At 39.0% G+C, this 21,616-nt stretch overlaps 3 protein-coding genes across 5 annotated transcripts; 2 read left to right on the forward strand and 1 right to left on the reverse strand.

Moving 5' to 3' along the window:
* Positions 1–6: 6 nt before the first annotated feature.
* map2k4a (mitogen-activated protein kinase kinase 4a) lies at positions 7–8,850 on the forward strand. 3 transcript variants are annotated; one of them, XM_079457019.1, is made up of 12 exons: positions 7–38; positions 3,501–3,533; positions 5,100–5,202; positions 5,286–5,460; positions 5,737–5,856; positions 5,938–6,057; positions 6,140–6,191; positions 6,269–6,396; positions 7,288–7,365; positions 7,476–7,624; positions 7,922–7,967; positions 8,185–8,850. In XM_079457019.1, exons 1-12 carry the CDS (start codon positions 23–25, stop codon positions 8,296–8,298), a joined length of 1,134 nt encoding a protein of 377 aa, XP_079313145.1. In that variant the 5' UTR covers positions 7–22; the 3' UTR covers positions 8,299–8,850. The 3 variants fall into 3 exon arrangements, with proteins under 3 accessions (XP_079313145.1, XP_079313146.1, XP_079313147.1); XM_079457020.1 differs by lacking the exon at positions 3,501–3,533; XM_079457021.1 differs by lacking the exon at positions 3,501–3,533 and having other exon boundaries at positions 5,112–5,202.
* An 815-nt stretch (positions 8,851–9,665) lies between these two features.
* psip1a (PC4 and SFRS1 interacting protein 1a) lies at positions 9,666–11,514 on the reverse strand. The gene has a single exon (XM_079457788.1). The coding sequence runs from the start codon at positions 11,378–11,380 to the stop codon at positions 10,133–10,135; it is 1,248 nt and encodes a 415-aa protein (XP_079313914.1). The 5' UTR covers positions 11,381–11,514; the 3' UTR covers positions 9,666–10,132.
* Positions 11,515–12,416: 902 nt separating this feature from the next.
* elac2 (elaC ribonuclease Z 2) lies at positions 12,417–21,361 on the forward strand. The gene is made up of 24 exons (XM_079456600.1): positions 12,417–12,879; positions 13,439–13,489; positions 13,573–13,643; positions 13,723–13,787; positions 14,061–14,118; positions 14,215–14,283; positions 14,394–14,537; positions 14,651–14,706; positions 14,800–14,858; positions 14,928–15,000; positions 15,126–15,238; positions 15,489–15,587; positions 15,669–15,807; positions 16,578–16,663; positions 16,777–16,898; positions 17,450–17,540; positions 17,624–17,762; positions 17,979–18,017; positions 18,105–18,214; positions 18,326–18,425; positions 19,064–19,184; positions 19,628–19,706; positions 20,504–20,648; positions 20,768–21,361. Exons 1-24 carry the CDS (start codon positions 12,626–12,628, stop codon positions 20,984–20,986), a joined length of 2,502 nt encoding a protein of 833 aa, XP_079312726.1. The 5' UTR covers positions 12,417–12,625; the 3' UTR covers positions 20,987–21,361.
* Positions 21,362–21,616: the final 255 nt, after the last annotated feature.

Genomic DNA, 21,616 nt, shown 5'->3' on the forward strand with positions numbered 1-21,616 from the left:
CCAGACTCCGCACTTCAGCACCATGAGCAGCATGCAAGGTGAGATACACCACAACCTGACGCGATAGACAGACTCTGGATCAGTGTCGCATCAGTCTGTTAGCTTCAGATCACTCATCGGTTTGATGCGCTGTCATTGTATTTGCGCATTTGTGTTGAAATAACAGCCAATTGTTATTTATTAGTAGCGTTAAAGGCGTTCTGTGTGTGTAAAATAGACACTGTTTAACGGATTTAACACTAATTTAACGTTTATAGTTGATCTATTGCTAAATAATGAAAATAATCGCGTGTTTATCTGATCTGTAATGAACCCGTCTCATATCTTCAGTTATCATTTCAGTGTCATGTTAGCGGAACTGCTAACAGCTCGATACAGACACTGACAGGCCCAATAAAATGTCACTTTCTCACAGGAAATACGTATTTGTTCTCTATACTACATGAAACATGACATTGATTGTGTTTATGTCGACATTAGTGTTGTATTCATGTGTTTATCATCGTTGTTAGTTCTGTCACTGGAGTTTGTTGACATCATGTAGCTGACAGGCTAACCGGCTAACGGCACGTCAATGCTAACACGACTGTAAATAAATGTGTTCTTTTAGGGAAATAAAGACGCGACGTTTGTTATTCAGATAACATTTGTGTTTTGGGATATTGTGACATCTGTAACGTACTCATAAGGCAAAATCACACTTTTAAATGGACGGATTTTAAATGAAGATGCCTTCAAGGACATACCATAGTAACCTGTGTGTATGAACGAGTCTGTGATGGATGCCCACGGCTGAATAATGGTGATGTTTGGGACTATATATCTACAATCAGGCCCGCCGATAGGGGGGGACAAACGGGTCTGTTGTCCCGGGCCCAGGATAGGGGGGGGCCCAGACGGTGAAGCTGGAACTAGTGAAGTCAATGTAGAGCAAGGTAAGAAACAGAGAGGAACATGAGAGGAGAGGAACAGCAGAGGAGAGGAACATGAGAGGAAGAGCAGAGGAGAGGAAGAGCAAGGGAAAAGGAGAGATCTGGGCACGGGGGGGCCCATCTAAGATTATCTTGTCCCGGGCCCAGGCAAGACTGTCAGCTGGCCTGTCTACAATATCTACATTTAGTTGATTGTGGGTTAGTTTAGCAACGTTCAATAATCATTAATGGGTTTATGTCATTTTTAATGACTGGAAATGGGAACAAAACACATTTTAATGTGAGTTAAAGGGCCTGTTTTTATAGATCAGCATCTGTATTTGGTCCGTCTCATGTCAAATCTGAAAGAAACACAGAGATGTTGAAGAAAGACAAAATATTAAATGCCATAGATGAAAGTAATTCAATATTTAGATTGTGTGAAAATAAAGAAAACACTTACAATTTGTAGGATAATGCAGAACTGTCACTGTCATGTGTTTATTTGTACAAAGAGATGGATCTGATCGGTCTGTCGGTAGGGATTTGTTGTCTTTAACAATCTTTGTTGCATTTCTTGCCAAAACTGACTATTTAAAAAAGAGACAAATTACTTGCGTTTGCATGATTTGTAAGAGAATAAATAATATATATATATATATATATATATATATATATATCTTAAAATGGGTAGCTGACTAACCACCTTGTCCTTTGGTGAACCTGACAATGAAGATAAATCTCTCTGTTTTAGATCATAAAACGAAATGTTAATAACATAAACTATTATATTATGATAGTTTGTTTGCTGTCATACCATAGGACACATGGTACAGTTTTTGTCAACTACCCTTTAAGATTGTGATTCTTAATAAACTTGTCCTTTGGTATCTTCCTTATAGTCCCAGAGAAAATACAATTGAAGTCACCCACTATGCGTACAGCTGATGCTTATTTTATTTAAGGAGAAATTACCGTAATATGATGTAATCGTTACTTGGAATTAACTTGAAAGTAAAATATCCATATTTGTCAGTATTCAGATGTTCCCGTGTGTCACTGTGTGTTAAAATACGCAATATTTTTTAAAATGCAAAATATATTTTTGTGCTTAAATTAGATGTTTAGGTAACAATCATTCAAAATATTACTTTAAACCGTGTTTATCACATTTATTTTGTTCTTGGCTTCGTAGCTTCCAGCATCACTTGGTTGTTTCTTGTATTGTCTGTAGTGATTCTGGGTGGCAGGATTTTTCATTGGTTTGATGATGTATAATGACTTTAAATGTGATGATACATTATTGTTGTGTAGCTCACGTTGCTTTGATCTGTCAAATTGTTGCATGTCATGAAATAACCTAACATTTCCCCCACAAGTTATTTTTGTATGCTTTGAAGTATCCCAATCGCCAACTGGATAGATTTATATGATAACCCTACTTGATGTTGAGAGCTTATGCTACAGAATATTTCCCCTTATGATGTTTCTCTCCCTTTATCTCTTTCCTCTAACCCACAATCCCCTGTGACGCTGGACCACGGTGAGACCCTGCAAAATTATTCCCATAAGAACCGCAGTTTCTTTTCCCTCCAACTGCAAGTGTCCTTCATAGTTTCATCTTTATTTGCTATATAAATGTCTTCATCTTCTGTCGACTTCTGGTTTTAGTTTGTTGTTTTGCTGTTGTGTGTGATGTTACTCTGCATGTCGACATATTTCCCCTGTTTACCGGTTCACTGATGCACATCCTGGCACAAAGGTTTTGGTTGAAGTGAGGTTTTTGAGATCATTTTGGGTTTGATTTGAAGTCGTCTTGTTTTAAAGACTTACTGACACTGAACCCAGTTCTTAAAGATTTTTCGGCTTTGTAGGTTTATTTTATTGTTCAGATGCCACGTACAGCCTGCGGACACTCGCATTAGGAAGACGAAATATCATGTTATGCTGGAATCTTTCCACATTTTAGGTTTAACAAAATGTTATTTTACTTTTTTGTTGCTTATTTTAAAAATGTATGTTGCTGCTGAATTATCATCTCTTTTGCGTTTACACCGTGTCTACACCGGACGCGACACGACAACATGCTTGTTCTTAATGCGTTTGTCGGGTCACGCAGCATCCAGTGTGGACTAAATTAGCATTTTGTCACGTCGCATCACGTCCGGTGTCGACACAGTAATAGTGTTTGTTGTTAAATTTCAAATTGTAAACATAAAATGGGCCCTATTTATACACGTCATTGTATGATTTTATCACCACATGTTATTCCTTAGAAATAAATAATTGGTTGTTGTTAGTTTGTCCTTCTATTGTTTCTATTGTTTACTATGTTTTGCAAACTATTGGTGTGAAAGAAGGTGTTTGCGAGACATTACAGTTACATTTAGGCATTTGGAAACCATTGTGTTCACAACTTTACCTTCTTGGAATTAGTTGTGTATTGGGTAAGAAAAGAGTTTCTTCAAATGCTGTTTTCATGATTATTTAAAACCCTCTTGTTCAATAACACGGGGGATGCAGGTAATAAAATAACACGCATACCAAAATGAACAGAGATGAAGTGTTAATTGTTCTTCTCATCACCAGGGTTTCAGATAAACCTGTCTGGAGTTCCTCCAAGTAAGCCAAACTTTTTGAGCAGTATCTGACCCCTCTGCCGTTGGGACGTCTGTCCTCTGTTCACACTAATCTCTCCACACGTGGATCTCTGCTAGATTTGTGCCATGACCGCACCGCACTGCATGCTAGAGGTGGCGGGTGTTTGCTCCTCTCTCCTTAGAAATGAACAGATATTACTTGCGTTTCTGAAACAGGGTGGCTGATTTTGTTCATGGCCTGCTGGTTGTGAATAAACAGCTACACTTGAAAGGGAAGTTCTTTCATTTGCTCGCCCTCATGTCATTCCAAACCTGTATGAGTTTCTTTCTTCTGCACAACACAAAAGAAGATATTTGGATAACCGAATAACACTGAACCCCATTGACTTCCACTGTACGAACCCAAAACCACCGAGACAGTCCTCAAAACATCTCGAAGAACGAGTCATATACAGGTTTTCATCCTCATGAGGGTGAATACATGACACCAAATTGTTTTATGCTTGTGTGAACTTTCCCTATAAACCCAGGCTGCTTTAGATTTCACACATCTGGACAAAACAATAGAGATTGTGGAGTTTCGGCACAAGTCTAAAGTTCAGAGCTTCCGTTGAACTAAATGATTGACTTCTGGACAATCCATCGATCCTCACTTTCATTGATTCCTCTCTGTTGTGTTTACTAAAATCAGTTCACTTTATCCTCGGATTACTGAAATAATCACGCCCATATTTGCTGACCGTAAAGGAACCTTGATTTGCATTTTGTTTTGGAGAACGGTGAGATGTGTTTGGCATGTCAGACAAACACAAGCTTGTTGAGACATGAATGCACATGCCGTGACTTTAGAAATGAATGTTATGATTCCAGTATTCTGATCCTCACGTTTTTGTGGTGATGGGAAGATGTTCCCTAAGAATACGTTTGAATGTTTTACTCCAAGTGGAATTTATTTGTGCTTTTTTATAATATTGCAAGTATCCATGTATGTCACGGTCAACAGAATAAGATGCTGGTTTGCTTCGGGTCGATTATTGTGTTTAAAATACACTGCACCCCTCACACACTAGATCTGCACAAAGTGTGCACTACGGCTGTCTCGCACACTTCTGCTGCTTACTGTAACTGGACTGTATTACAGAATCATTGTAGTTAGTTTTGAGGTGAAGGTAAGTGGATCTTTTATTTCGTGTCGGGATGTGATCAGATCTTTCACGTTTTTTTTCTGTCTGCTCTGATTGGACGTTGAAGGGTGGAGGTGTGATGATTGGTTGTGTTGATTGAACGCAAGGTTCGAGCATGTTGGACCACAATCGCTGTCCTCCTGCTGCCAGATTTCCTAAAGCCATGAAACACTTCATTTTAACCAGACTTCCAGATCATAAAAACACGTGATGGCTTTAGGAAATCTGGCCTCTGGTTTTCTTCTCCTGGTGCTCAGATGTGCATGACTGTAGTGAATATCTGAACCCACAACCCTCCTTCATCTTCTGTGGCTTAGTTAGAGATCTCCTTCCATCTGAATACAGCTCGTCTTTGTTCTGTCTATGCTAGAATTTCATCTAAAGGTCTCTTCCTCCTCTATCAGGTAAACGTAAAGCCCTCAAGTTGAATTTTGCCAATCCACCGATCAAACCTACTTCCAGAATCACGCTGAACACGGCCGGACTTCCTTTCCAGAACCCACACATGTGAGTACAGATCTGACGCGAGTCACGAAGGTCTGGTTTTCTGTCTTCGCATTCAGCTTCTCTTCTTCCGTGTGTTTTTTTAGAGAAAGGCTGCGAACGCACAGCATCGAGTCCTCCGGGAAGCTGAAGATCTCTCCGGATCAACACTGGGACTTCACCGCAGAAGATCTGAAAGATCTCGGAGAGATCGGACGAGGAGCGTACGGCTCGGTCAACAACATGGTGCACAAACCTAGCGGACAAATCATGGCCGTCAAAGTAAGTGTGATGTCATGTTCACCTTGATTTCTAAAGCAGACGCTCCAGAACAACTTACAAATAAGCAATACAACAACACACGTGATCTTTCTCTGGAAAACGTTGTTCTGTAGGTGTTATAAAATGTGGTTTCTCGAGGTTCTGCTCACTCATAGACCACAGACATCTTTGTGAGGTTTTCAAGAATTTAGTTTGAAGTACTTGGTGATAAATTTAAGACAATGTGTCTCCATTGTTATCTGTGTAATAATTGATATCGTGTTTATTGTGTGACAGAGGATCAGGTCGACGGTGGACGAGCGAGAACAGAAGCAGCTCTTGATGGATCTAGACGTGGTCATGAGGAGCAGTGACTGTCCCTACATCGTCCAGTTTTACGGCGCTCTGTTTCGTGAGGTCTGTTCGCCCCAGCTTTCCTGCTCGAGTAGCTCATGCGTTTGTTCGGCCAATCAGCTTCTGCCTTTCTCTCTTTGTCAGGGGGACTGCTGGATATGCATGGAGCTCATGTCCATCTCCTTCGACAAATTCTACAAATACGTTTATTCCTCTTTAGATGAAGTGATTCCAGAGGAGATTTTAGGAAAAATAACATTAGCTGTGAGTCACTATTTATTCCCGTCTGGCATTATGGATGCGTTTATTGTTGACTGACGTTCTTTGTTCTTCTGTCTCACTGTAGACTGTGAAAGCACTTAACCACTTAAAAGAAAGCTTGAAGATTATTCACAGAGGTAAGATGAGTGACGGCTCGGTGAGATCCATTCTTGTGTTTAGATGCGTTCAGCTCTCTCGCACGATCTCTCTGCAGACATAAAGCCATCAAATATCCTCCTGGACAGGAAAGGCAACATTAAGCTGTGTGATTTTGGCATCAGCGGGCAGCTGGTGGACTCCATCGCCAAAACTAGAGATGCAGGCTGCAGACCGTATATGGCAGTAAGATTCATTCACTGTCATTTATCAAACCGCTCTCTTATTCATTCATAGATATTCTTTCACGTCTGATGTAATGAAGAAATGTTGTGCGATGCTCAATCTGACATTGTTGTGGAACACGGTGTTAAACTATTCTCACGGAGTTACTGAATGAAGCGTCATTTGTTGATAAAATCTGGCTTGGAGTCCTTCTGAAGATTGGCAAACTGTGTGTGTGTGTCCGCGATTGACCCTGGTCTCTGCGGTACAGTCGTCTGCAGTAGCTCCGCGGATGATGTCATCCTTTAATCTAAGCGGCATGATCTCATTCAGAGAATCCCCCCATGAGAACACACTGCATGATGATGTCATCAATGAGAAGACGTCAGTTATGCGTGTGGATTTCTTATGAATGAGATCATACACACAACATGTACAGTTATCATGTCACACAAACACGCACAGCTGTGTGTTGAAGGAAGTGTCTGACTGGAGCACATCTGTTTTAATGCTGTTGTAACCCATAAAGCATCTGGAGTCTCACACTCTTGTCTTTGAGACGGACAGGCAGTTGTGATGTCATCATGCAGGGGCACGCGGATGACTCGTTGACGTATGAGACATAATTGTAACGCATTAATACTATGTGTTTACATATTACCAGTTGTTTGTTGAAATCCAGAGCTTGCTGAAATCTAGTCTAGTCTTTTGTGACTGGCAGACGGCTTCTGTTCAATGCTTGTGTGTGTCTGCCACTTGTGTGCGCTCATTATTATATTCATTAAATGGAGTGTCTTTAAATTAACAATAGTTTAAATTAATGCATTCACATCTACAGCAGGACTGTATATTCATATTTAATCCTTCTGTAGCATTCCCTCTGTGATGTATATTTCTGTGTGTGTGTGTTAGCCGGAGAGGATAGACCCCAGTGCTTCCAGACAGGGTTATGATGTCCGCTCAGATGTGTGGAGTTTGGGAATCACACTGGTGAGAATCATACATTTGATCTTCTATCGTGTGATAAACAGTGCGTGACGTGTGTGAGAACGTTGTGTATATGTAAAATCAATAATCATTCTTTTGTGTGTGTGTTGTAGTATGAGCTGGCCACGGGACGGTTTCCCTACCCGAAGTGGAACAGCGTGTTTGATCAGCTCACACAGGTGGTGAAGGGCGACCCGCCTCAGCTCAGCTGCTCAGAGGAGAGACAGTTCTCCCCTAAATTCATCAACTTTGTCAACCTGTGGTAAGGCACCTCACATCATTTATTTAGCTTTTCACTGTCAGGTTAGTTTTGACTAGTTCTAATGCTGCATGCAATTTCATTCAATATTTTTAAAGAAAGCCACTATTTTGTATTATTAGACATCATATACGTTTTTTTTCTCCAAATCTTTTACCACTGCACCTCAACTAGTTCTTTCTGATGAAACATGAGAGAGTGCTCAAAATAATACCAAGTTTAGGTTACATGGCCAAGAATTTACTTTCAGTAAACATGAGATGACGAATCAAAGTCAAATGTTTTATTGTTTCTCAACAGCCTTACGAAAGACGAATCAAAAAGGCCAAAGTACAAAGAGCTTCTGGTAAGTTCCTGTTAAAGCAACACACTTCTCAATTGTAACGCATTTAATGCATCTTTTTCTAATAATCGAAGGGTTGCTAACATGAATCAGAATCCTACGGTGTTACATACAAGATGGAAAACCTGGAAAATGAATATTGTGATATTCATTCATTCATTCATTCTAATTCTTGACGTTATTTGAGGAAAACACATCTGTCTTTTTCTGTCTCCTGTAGAAACATCCCTTCATTCTGATTTTTGAGGAGCGTTCGGTAGATGTGGCCACCTACGTCTGCTTGATTCTCGATCAGATGCCCGCGTCTCCGAGCTCACCGATGTACGTCGACTGACAAGCACACCTGAACATCCACATGGACAAGAAACGATTAAAGCTATAGCGCAAACATCCACTCCATCACAGAACTACAGTATTAAACCGTGAAAAAAAACACCGTCTGCAAAAGATCGGTGTCGACTCAAGTTCGACTGTAAAATACCTCCAACCCATCTCACACACACACACACACACATCCGTTAAGAGCAAATATAGTAGTGTCTGAATGTGGCGGTCTCGTGGTCGGAACAGCTCTGATCTTAAATATGGATGCAGAATAATGATTTTAAGCAAATATAAAAAGATGAAATAATATTAAGCCTGGAATTGTATTTATACTTCTGAAATCACTTGTGGAATATATGATTTGAAAAAAGCTTTGACATACTGGAACTCTTTATTTGTGTCTGCTCCCTTCCTCATCATGTATGTTATGTTAACGTGTGTTTTGTATGTTTAAGAGGTTCGTATAAGGTGAATGATGCAGAGGTGGGCGGGGTTTCTGTAACGAGGTCATTTCCTCAAAGAGTATGTGCTGTTATATCAATAAATCTGACGATGGAAACCAATCTGTGCGTGTTGCTTGATTTATTTTTGTTAAAAGAATTTGTTACATTTATTAAAATGATTTGAGATGATTTCAAATTTGACTTTAACCATCCGTTTTAGATTTATTGTGGTCATTTCAGTCCAGTGTCTGTTGAATTTCAACAAAATCAGTGACAAAGTCATCCAACAGAATGTGAAAGACTGACAGCAAGACAAGACGCATGAAGAAATATCTATGTTATTACATAAAATATGAAATGTTGATGTAGAAATTATTTAAGTTGTATTGCTTAAAAGTAAATATTTACTTGTTTTCTTTGGAGACATAGACACATAGATGTTATTTTCTGTTATTTTCACCTGTTTCTCCAGTTTTAACTTTATGCAAATATAAACAAGATTTGTATTTGAAATTTAATAATATGTATTTGTTAGTAGTTCACAGAATGAAACAAAAATGACAATTTTACCTTAACACACACATAGGCTAGTCAATTCAGAAAAACTGAAAATAAGTTAGAAGTTATGTCTTACATTTTTTCCACGGTTGTGTATTTGTGCCAATGTTTTTCAAAGTGTACTGAAAGAAATGTATCACAACTAAGCAGTTAAGCTCAAATGTCAGTGCTTGCTAAAGTAAGTCTGATGGTTTCTAGCTAAATAATTCAATAATACAATAAATGTGTTTTTGTAGGCAAAAAGCATGAAACTACTTGTACTTGATTGTCAAATCAGAGGGAAAGATCTCACCAATAACACAAATCCACGTTTTTTTAGCTTTACTCAAAAGTATAAACATGATCATAATCAACAGCAATAGAAAAACACCAGAGGTTTGCTTCTTTTCTTTATTAATGATCAGGTTTCATGACAGCAGTCGCATTGGCATCAACAATGCAGATGTAAGGATCTGAACATTAAGTAAAAATAAAATGGAAACAAAACTGAAAGTAGCAGCAGAACGAAGCTAAAACATTTACATCTAACGGGACTAATGTAAAAGAACCGAGAACATTTTGAGTCTAAACCGCTGATGTTGTATAATGAAGTAAGCTGCAAACTGGATCTAAAAGTATTTAAACATTTCCGTGATAGTCTGCGAAGTCTCTGTATAAAATCGACTTGGTTGCAAATGCACAAAAATAAAATGACTACACTTTAAAATACTTGGTCTTTGTAAAAGAAGACATTACACTGATGTGCAAATAATAAAAGTCACACATGATCTTGTCTGAGTGGTCTTTAAATGTGGACGTGATCTCCAAACAATGTGTAAACCTCAAACATAAAACATCAGACCACTAGAAAAACAAAACGCTCAGATCTTCATCTCCCGACGGCTCTCTCTCGGTCACAGCATCCTTCTCCTCAGCACCGGAGTCCGCACTCGAACCCTTGTTGTCCGTCTGCTCCTTAGCGTCTTCTGTCTTTTTCTGTGCTCCTCTCTTGGCCTCCTCGTATTGTCTCTGTTCGACCAGACTTTTATTCAGCACGTGACCGATGGCCGTCTCTCCCTCTCCCATCAGAAACATGCTCTTAAACTTATTATACAGCATGCCGGCTTTATCCATCACGTCCTGGCTGGCTTTGAACCTCCGGATCTTCTTCAGCGTGGCAATGAGCTCACAGTGTCTCTGAAGATGCTGAGTGGTGACCTGCAGCGAGCTCAGCTCGTCCAGCACCGTCAGGCACCTCTTCACATCCGGGTTGTTCAGTTTGAGAGACGTCTTGATCTCGCCGTGCAACCTCAGAAGTCTGGACTCTGCGGACACTTCTTTTTTCTTGTCCCCTTTCCTTCCGTCTTTCTGTTGATCTCGGTCCGCGTCTTCTGGATGCTCCCGTGGACTTCCTTTGGGTTCCTCATCAGATTCAGACGAGCCGTCTCCTTGCCTCTTTTTCTTCCCTTCTTGTTCTTTGATGTCGTCTTTACTGTCATCCCTCTTCTTTCTCTTGTCCGTCTTCTTGGTCTCGGCCTCCTCTGAGACCACGCCCCCTTGTGCTTCTTTGGAGGTTTGTTGTTGTTGCAGCAGAAGCAGGTTTTTGGGTTTTCTTCCTCTGCGCTTCTGGGTAGGGACCGGTCCACCGGAAGGGCTCGACACGGGGCTCGTGTTTTCAGTATCCGAGTCTTGATCATCCGTGACCTTGCTTGCTCTCGTGTCGTCCACGCTGTCTTCCTCCGAAGGGTCTTTGGTTGACTTTCTCTTCTTCTCCGGGTCGCAGCCGCTCTGGTCTTTATCTAAACCCACGTCTGCGTTCGTCGGCTTGGGTCCGTCCAGTTCCGCTTTCGGGTTGTTCTCGATCTCCCACAATCCTTCATTGAAGCCCTTCCTCTTGTTGGGTTTGGCGTATTTGTCTTTGTTGGGTAAATACGGGTAGATGTCTTTGGGGCCCAGGAATGCCGTTTCGTGGGTGCCGAAGAAGAAGATGGGAAACTTGGCGTTTGCTGGCTTGACAGCCCCGTCGGGAAGCTCGTCGATCCTCGCGGGCCAGTGCGGATAACCCTTCATCTTGGCGAATATAAGATCACCGGGTTTGAAATCACGAGCCATGTCAACACGGAGTGATCACGCTTCACAGTCCGCGCGCGCGCGCTATTCGCAAGCCTGCGTGTGCGCAGTGCACGACGTCATCATGCCGTGCCGGATGCAGCTTTTTTTATTTTTATTTTATTTATATTTTTAATTCGAAACCAAACTTGTTCATTCAAACAGACTTAGAGAAGTTAATATAGACGTTTAAAGACGGACCTTGAAATGAACCATCTGTGTGATATTTGACGATATGCGTATAGAAACATATACAAAATAAATAAAACATTGAATTCTTTAAATCTTGAATTTCCACATACGACACTGAAATAATTCAAGAGATTCGCTATTGTTAAAATCACATTAATACATACTTAAATATTTTCATATTTATTTCAGCGTTTTTGGAGGAGTAACTCGCTGTATTTCATAAAAAAAGAATAACGCCAAAATATATTTACACTTTTAATATTATTTATAACCACACACACTCTCAGATGCGGCACTTTTATAATTAATTCGTTATTCTTGGTACATTACAAATTATTTATATAAAAATAACATCTTTAAAATGTAATGCATAACCTCGTTTCTTCTGGCTTTTCCTTTATTTATTTATTTATTTTAATGTGTTTTATTATGACACAATTCTTTACAAAACACAATTTACAAAATCTCTCGTTGGGAGACTAAAGTGCAGAACATAGTTAAACACAGTTAAGTAGAACAACATACAATGAATAAAGTAAATACAAATAATATAAAATAAATTAATTTAGTTCTTAAGGCGTGTCAAAGTTGTTCACATTCATATGTTGTCCTCGGTCTTCAAATATTCTTAAAATAAAGTTACATGGAAGCTTAACAAATTATAATAACATATATATGAATACATCTTCACATAGAGAGTAAATGTGATCACTGGAATCTTTCAGGAGTTTCAAAGAAGCAAATTGATCCCTCAATTAAACTTTAAACACCAACAGGGAAGGATTTTTATTTACCCATAATTGTTGTGATATTATAAATATATAAAGAGTTATTTCGGAAGGTTTTTGTTGATACTGTGTTGTGCCCCGAAAAAGACTTTTATGCCCCGACAACCGACGTCATCCGCCCGAGCCGGAAGCGCGTCCACACATGTGTCAGTCCTTCAACTTTTTTCTTCTTTACAGACACAAAGTGCTCAACCTCGTTTCATTATTAAGAACAAGGCATTTAATGACCTTTATGGACCGAACACCATAGCCGTCCATCCCGTTTATTATGCGTTTAATCAGCTGCGCGTTATTTACACGTAGAGCGTTTAGATGCAGTGAAGGGTATCGGTGTGTGAGATTCATGGCCACACTCGCATCCAAAAAGCCCAAACCCCCTAAAGACACCCTGCGCCATGTGAGGATGAAGGAGAACCGCAGGCAGGGCGACCTGCACGGACCTTCCACCGTCTATGTGCAGGTGCTCGGGGCTGGAAGTCGAGATAATGGACCTTCTCTATACGTCTTCTCTGAGTATAACAGGTGAGGATAGAGATCACACACCTGATTCAGTAAAACTGATGTCATGTCAACATTATAAATTACAATAAGTACATTTGAGATTAAATAAGGTAAAATAAACCATAGAGTTAACATAAAATGTAATAGCATTTCAGATTATTTCAGAATAATGAAAGGTTTTAAATAAAATGTAGGCTACAAACATTTGGTTTTCTTTTAAATCAGTGCCTTGTTGTAAAAGATTGTAATAACTGTCGTAACATGCGGCGTTTCATTGTCATGAAGTCTTCATTTATGATAAGTGGACATTTTAACTCTAATATAAATTATATTACAGTGTCCTATGGTGTGACATCCTATAAAAGAGAATAAGAGACTATTTACACTAGTTAATTTCCGCAATAGAACTAGTGAAAACTAAATAAATAGACCTGAATGCACATTATTTCGTATATACATTAAAAAGGAACAAATATAATGTCCCGTTTGAAGGGCGTCAACTACTGCAATAATGTTTTGCAATGGCATGTAATGTGTATAAATGGGAGGGATGATCAAATGTTATCATTATCTTTGGCAGGTATCTGTTTAACTGTGGCGAAGGAACACAGAGACTCATGCAGGAGCACAAGTAAGATATAGCCACGTCCGAATGAAAAGTTTATGTTTAATGTACGGTGACAAATTGATTTGATGTTTTTGTTTTTGATTCAGAGTCAAAATTGCACGCTTGGACAATATTTTCCTCACCAGAATGAGATGGGAAACAGTGGGAGGTTTATCAGGTCAGAGTTCGTCTTTTTTACCTTTTTATTTCAATTGCTCTACGTTTTGTGTTTGATGTAACCGACCTTTTGTGTACAGGAATGATATTGACCCTTAAAGACACAGGAGTGCCTGAGGTGGTTCTCTCCGGACCCCCACAGCTGGTACGTACAGTATGTGAAGAGAGATTATAACTACACATTCAAAGGTCAGGTGCTGTTTTATACGTTTGCATTTCTGCATTGTTGGACAAAATGAGATCCTGCAAGAGAAAGTGTTTCTGTAAACAACATTGAAAAAGATGAAACATTATTGATGTCTCAATTAAACGTACTTTATGAGGTGCACCCCATTTAAAAAAGTAAAATCTCTAAATTAGGACGGCATGTGACGTGTTTTCATTGATCTTAATGCTGATGGTTTTGCTGTTTTCACAGGAGAAATATTTACAAGCAATAAAAGTGTTTTCAGGACCGCTGGATCACATTAAACTCTGTAAGTGTCACCGTTCATTCTCTCTTTCCCCATATTTCTGCTTGCATTTGTTTTGCACGAATCCTATTATCTTTGTGTTTCCTTTTTCATCCACAGCTGTCAGACCTCATTCAGAACCTCCGTATAAAGACGACACAATGACGGTCACGCAAGTTCCTATTTTCTGTATGTCTCAAACTCATTTTTATGCTAAACATTAGAAAATATCTTGAGTCACAGTCCCGCTGAGGATAATCTGATATGATCTGATCTGCTCTGTTTGTTTGCCGTATAAGCTGATCGTAAGGCCGAGAGTGGCAGAAGTTCTGGCTTCAGCCGCGGTTCGAGTCCTAACAGCAGTACCGGTGTCAGCAAGAAGGGGGCGCTAGGGAGACTGGAGCAACACACCGTCACGTCTAACAGAAGATCAGTGAGCCCAGGCAAGAGTTCATAAGAATAATATCATTATGATCCTTTCAGATTGGGATATAAGAGAAATAATGTGTCTATGTGGAAATGTCATTTATTTTTAATAAGCATTTTGTTATTACAGATAATAGAGGAAACGTCACTAGAGATGCGTCGCTTGTGGTGGCTTATGTGTGTAAGGTCAGCAGAATATTATATGAACCAGATTGATTTATGATTCTTGAATACCATACTCTACTGTTCAAACCTGTTTTCTCTTCAATGTTTCTTTAGTTACATCCAAAGAAAGGAAATTTTCTGGCACTGAAGGCTAAAGCGATGGGTCTGCCTGTGTAAGTGTGTCATATTAGTGTGTGTTCTGTGATCAAACATTATTATTCAGTGTTGTGGTTTCTCTGTAGGGGCAAAGCGGCCATCGGACCAATAATAGATGCTCTGAAAGCTGGAAACACTATCACACATGATGGGAAAGAGGTGATGCTGACACAAAGACATTTTCATTTTTTCTTTCTTTATAATAATAGTTATTCGGCTTTTGAGGTGACATTTCTTTCCACGTCCTCGCTCTGCTTCATCTAGACGTGTGCTGTGTGTTTCAGATTCGACCAGAGGAGCTGTGTACACCATCTGATCCTGGACCTGTGTTCTTAGTGATCGACTGTCCATCAGATGACTTCATACAGCCGCTCTGCACCAATCCAGTACTCCAGAGGTGAACAGATGCTGCTTTTCTGAATACACACGACCGACACGTTGCGCTAATGATTCAATGAGAAATAAATGTTTAGTTTTCAGACGGAAGTCACCAGCGTCATGGAGCAGAAATAGACACTGTTTCTAGAAAACATTGAAAAAGAAAGCGTTAATGAAATGTGTCTGGGCTTTGTGATTCTTATATAATATGAAGTTTAAAAGTAAACTTGGGAATAATCTTGAGTTTCTCTGTTGACGTGTGTGTGCAGGTATCAGACGGGTGGATCTGAGGACACAGCCGCTCTCGTGGTTCATATGACGCCAGAATCAGTGCTGGACTCAGATCAGTACAAGAGCTGGTTAGAGAGGTAAAACTTCACACCACGAGCTGCAGATAATCCACATGTGAGAGTGAACATGAAGGATTGTGGGATTGTGTCTTTGTTCAGGTTTCCCAGCAGCACTGAACACCTGGTGATAAATGAACAGAACTTCACATCACACAACGTTCGCAGTCACAAACTCCAGACGCAACTGAACCTGATCCATCCCGACATCTTCCCTCAACTCAAACTCTACAAATCTAAAGTAATGAAACCCCACAGAGAGATTCGATTTCTGACATGGGGTCATTTTTGTCCCGTTGTTATTTCACGTACATTATTTGTTTCATTATGTCAAGTTATTCGCTCTTTTTGTTGTAGAAAAGATCAAGACGTTATCAATGTTAGCAGAATATGATCGAATATGCATTTTACTATTTAGTATTTGTTTAATCGTATGTAATAAAATATCCAGTGTGCATTTGAAGTCCCTGTGAACTGGAAGTTACGATCGTTTTTACTTCCGTATTTTGCCGCATTACTGAGCATGAAAGGGAATTTCGAATGAGAAAAATAGTGGGCGTGGCTTTCGTCTCTGCGATTTGATTGGATGTATAAAAAAAGCCATTGCATTTTGAAATGGAACTAGCAGCAGACAGTTGAAGGGGAGGAGTTAATAGATGCTCCGCCCAAGCCGACTAACATCCGTCAGTTAAGATGGATAGTCATTACAGGAATGAAGCACATTTTCAGATTTTAACTCAAGATTGTGACGGCACACAAGTTTTAAAAAGACAATGACCCACATTGATAAACAATTGACAAAAAATGCTGCAATATTTCATGAAAAATAGGCATTTCATTTTTTATTTCACTGGGACTTTAAAAAGAGACCCACATTGATAAACTATTTACAATAAACGTTGCAGTATTTCATGAAAAAATAGGCATTGTCATTTTTTATTTCACTGGGACTTTAAGTATTTTTAAAATGTTGTTTTAACTTCTTTAATATTTATTAAAATATTGTTGTAGGAGCCTCAGGCGTCTCTTAATGTTCCTAACGTCAGAGCCGAGTGTCTGTTGAAGTTTCAGCTTCGACCCAAACTCGAGTGGCAGAGGTCGGTTCAGGTTTAAGCTCTATAAACATCTGTCACATGAATTTATATGAAGGTACAGTGTAAATAACAATCTTTAATTCTGACTGACTGTATTTGTGTGTCTGTATGTGTAGGGATGCCATCCTGTCCTGTGACCCGGAGGAGTTTCTGAAGGAGGCCGCTGAAGTACCAAATTTCTTACAGGAGGTTGAGGAGTGCAGGAGGTTTCAGACGGACGAGTCTGTCTCTGTGACGGGTGAGAGGAAAGTTAAAACAGACAGAAACACTTACAGCTAGACATCCCGTTTTCTTAAACTGTCTGTAGTTGCATTTATGAGAATTCATCATATCACAGAGGCGAACCTTTCAGAGAATTGTACATTACTCATTACGTTCAGATATATGTGGAAGTATTATGGTTAAAGCCATACAAAGATTTGAGTTTTGAAGCGATTCTGTCTTTTACACACAGAGTTGGACAATACTTTTAAATACACAGTATCTGTACTGTATGGAAGTGTTTCTACTTTGAGCATACATCATACTTTAACCCCACCATATGTCATAAATACATTTTGACATGTTCTTTTTAATCTTTAATACAGTATTAAAAATCAAGTGCTTTCACACTTATAAAAGTAAAAAATATGTGATTTGAGATTGTACTTCAACTATTTGTGAATTAAAAAGTATGATGAGAATCTTTACAAAGTGCCAACACAGATACTTTACTTAAGAGTAAAAATACAGATTTTCTGCTGATTTAAAGATGTTTCTTGCTGTATTTGTTTGTTTTTGCGTCTGAAGCCGAGCGGTTCCCAGAGATCGTGTTTTTAGGCACCGGCTCGTCCCTGCCGATGAAGATCAGAAACGTCAGTGGAACTTTAGTGAATATCAGGTATTGTAAAATAAATCACAGTTCGTATAAAAAGCTCTTTAACTGTGAGGATTGTTGAGAGATTCTCCCTCCGTGTTTCTCAGCTCGGGTCAGTCGGTGTTGTTGGATTGTGGTGAGGGGACGTTCGGTCAGTTGTGTCGTCATTACGGTGATGATGTTGATGAAATCCTCTCTAAACTCTCCACCATCTTTGTGTCTCACCTGCACGCGGATCATCACACGGTGAGGTCATTATAACGTTATCAGATGGATTATTACATTACAAAGCTCTGTTGAATACTGGATTGTGATTGGTCAGTCGTAAACCATCCTAAACATTTCAAAACTCATTATAAACAGAGCTTAACAATTTATAATAACATCTGTATTTAATTTCCTCTTTCTTAACTTGTTTATTTGTCTTTTTGCTGATATTTCTGTATTTGATGGTCCGCACAGGGTTTGATTCATTTGTTACTGGAGCGAGAAAGAGCTTTGGTTTGTATATTTCGATTTTATTCTTAAACCGTTTTCTTTCATGACAAGGTTGACCATATATATGAAGTAATCCTACATTGTCTGTAGAATAATCTAGGCAAAGCGTTCAGTCCGCTGTACCTGATCGCACCTGTACAGGTGATGACGTGGTTAAACCAGTATCATGACCAATGCCAGGAGATACTCAGCCATATCAAGTACCGGTTTCTTTTCTTCTCTCTCTCTCTCATTGCACTTCGGTCTCTTATAGCTCTTATAGTCTTACAGCTGTGATTTTTTGTGAGCATGTTTGTTTCTGATGGTTTCAGTATCGTTCCAGCAAAGCTTTTGTGTGACGGTGCGGAGGCGCCCACAGACAAAACCAAATCCTTCATTCAGGCCGTGCTGAAGAAGAACGATCTACTGAAGGTCTGTATGAAGAACTCAAAGGAGTATCAGATGCCTTCTGTAAATATCTGTTTATTTATATGTATTGATGGGATACACTACCGGTCAAAAGTCTTTGGAGACACTATTTAAAAATAATCCCTATGATCTCAAAGTGAATAAATGTCGGAAATTACTAGACAAACATATCATTTATCAATTGATCGTATGACAATCCTAACATTTGATTTAATAAAAACAAATGTTTTTGAAAGACTGCATAATAAAGATCGAGCAGCCCATAAGAGCACAGGAAAGATGGGAACCTTTACTTTAAAAAAAAATTTGTTACGATATAATTCCCATAGTTCCCTTTGTTTTATTTCATAATGTTGATGAGCTCATTGTTATTCTAAGATATGGAAACAATATGAACACATAAGTGAGATAGTAGTAGTGTAGTTCACCTCATTTGTTCATGTTGTTCAAAACCTGTATGTGACCCTTTCTTTGTGTTCTTCAAAAGAAGGTTTTCATTTTTGGTGAACTGCCCCTTTAACTTTACTTTAGTCCATTGATCATGCATTAGTGACTAATAGAAAAGTTAATGGGTCATATTTGGGTATCGGACAAAAACTGTGACTAGCTGACCGATTAGTTTCTCTTGTGCGCTTGTGTAGTTTCAGACGTGTTTTGTTCGTCACTGTAAGAACGCGTTTGCCTGCAGTTTGACCCATCAGTCGGGTTGGCAGCTTGTGTTTTCTGGAGACACGATGCCCTGTGAAGCCCTCACTAATATGGGTATGTAACACAAACACACACATGATCATATTTTGCATATAGAAGAAAAAAATCAAATGTATAGTCCAAGTCAGACCAACCCGTCCCCGAGCTTTGGTTCCATTTTGCATCATCAACAAAACCTCATCGGTCCAGCAGCTTTAACTGTGAGAGGATCAGTGTAGTGATTCCTCACAGATCAATAGAAATGACTGCTGTGTTTAAATGCTTCCGGTGTTTATCGGTGATGGATTCGATCACATGGAGTCAGGGAACTCTCTTTAATGGTTCCTGAGGGATGGTGTTCGGAAAGCTGAACGTGCTTTCTTTTGTTCATTAGGACGAAGCGTTTGCTAACTCGGCATTCTCATGATGGATTTCTAAAGGATAATAAAAAAGTGTAGCTATAAATAATCTGTGTTTTGTGTGTTTGATTCATCTGTGACGTGATGGATTTGCTTCAGGAAAGAACGCAACACTTCTGATTCATGAGGCCACGTTGGAGGATGGGATGGAGGAGGAGGCGTTAGAGAAGAGACACAGGTACATCAACACAAAACTACGTTTATTATTTATAAAAAATCAAATGATGATTTCTTTGTCAATCATTTTATGTAAAGCACTTTGAATGTGACCCTGGATAACAAAACCAGTTAAATTGAGATTTTTACATCTTATGACAGCTGAACAATTAAGCTTTCTATTGACGTATGGTTTGTTAGGATAGGATCATATCTGTTTTAAACTCTGAATCTGAGGATGCAGAAAAATGTAATATTGAGAAAATTGCCATTTGAAGTTGTTAATCTGAGGCGCTGTAGCAGGCCATCCCCTCACAAAAATAACCTTTTTAAATGTTTACGGTAGGAAATTATATATTAATATATCTTCATGGAACATGAGCTTTACTTAATATCCTAGTGACGTGTGTCATAAAAGAAAAATCGATAACTTTCACCCATACCATGTATTTTTGGCCTAAAAAGTATAATTATAATATGAAAATAAATGTATATATAAATATTTATTACACGATACAAATGCACTTTTTCAAAGTTAAAACACAACCACAATATTATTCGTGATAATGAATTTATTTTAAACATTATTAAAGGAATATCATTGGTTGCTAACGTTTGCTTTTTTATGTTGTTGATGTTTTACGCAAAGTTTTTAAATATATAACGTTAAACTCGCGAATGTGATTTATCCTCAAATCAATGCTCTTTGATTTTATTGTATTGTTTGCGTCAGCAAGTCTGTTGATCCAAAAGTTTCTTCTGTCCATTCAGTGTTTGTGTATAAATGATCAGAAATAATGTTTGTTGTTGTAACTGCAGTACCACGTCTCAGGCGATCGATATCGGTATGAAGATGAACGCCGAATTCATTGTGCTGAATCACTTCAGTCAGCGATACGCTAAGATCCCGCTCTTCAGCGACGACTTCAACAGCAAAGTAGGAATATCCTTCGATCACATGAGGGTGAGTTTTTTTGTTATATTTTGCTCTATTAATACATCCACTAATCTGTGTTTAGTTATTCCACTTTGAATCAAATGTAACGTTGAATTGAATTACATTGAGTTGTTTTTCCTTCGCAGGTCAGATTTGGAGATTTCGCCATCCTCCCGCGGCTCATTCGGCCTCTGAAGGTTCTGTTTGCGGAGGAGATCGGAGAGATGGAGGAGAGGAGAGAAAAGAGAGAGATGAAGAAGAGCTCTGAACTTCCATCCAACGGAGACGAGATGAACAGAGGAGACAAGAGAGAGCAGGACGACGCCGATCGGGAGACGGCTAACAAACGACACAAAGCAAACTGATGGGTCAGTGTTGGGTCAGACCAACCGATCAGAGAGCAAGAGATCAAGCAGAAAGTGCTCGGATATATCATGTGGGTGGAGTCAGAACTGATACTCGTCGAAAGTTTAACACCTTTAGTTTGCTGAAAGTTTGACATTTTATTTCCACTTTCCTTCATCTCATGAACGACAATGACTTTGATCTTTTCAGAAAGTAACTGATGCGTTTTGTTTGGTGTGCAGTGATGAGATAAGGCACCTGTACATTTGTGTATGTAATATTACATTATTTACCCAAATGAAATCACCAGGAAATAAACTTTGACCTGTAGAAATGCTTGTCATTATAATTTAAGTTTATTTATTTGATTCTTATTAAAGGACGGCCGAACAGTCTGTACTCTGATTTTGTGAATCGAGTCTCAATTTCTAGTTTTATTGATGCATGACTTTTTTTGTACATTTATATTGGCACAACAAAATCATCTTACTTGCGTATTCACGGCATTGAAATAAAAGTCAATGTCAAAGCATCCAATTTAAATGTAATATACAGATCTGATGGTCACTGATCTTCTGACAGTCTTCGTGGCCTGTTGGCTGTTTTTAATCTGACAATGGTCATCCCAGTCATCCTTAAGAAGTTTAGTT

Source organism: Barbatula barbatula (genome assembly GCF_947034865.1).
Source record: "Barbatula barbatula genome assembly, chromosome: 5".
NCBI classification, from domain to species: domain Eukaryota; kingdom Metazoa; phylum Chordata; class Actinopteri; order Cypriniformes; family Nemacheilidae; genus Barbatula; species Barbatula barbatula.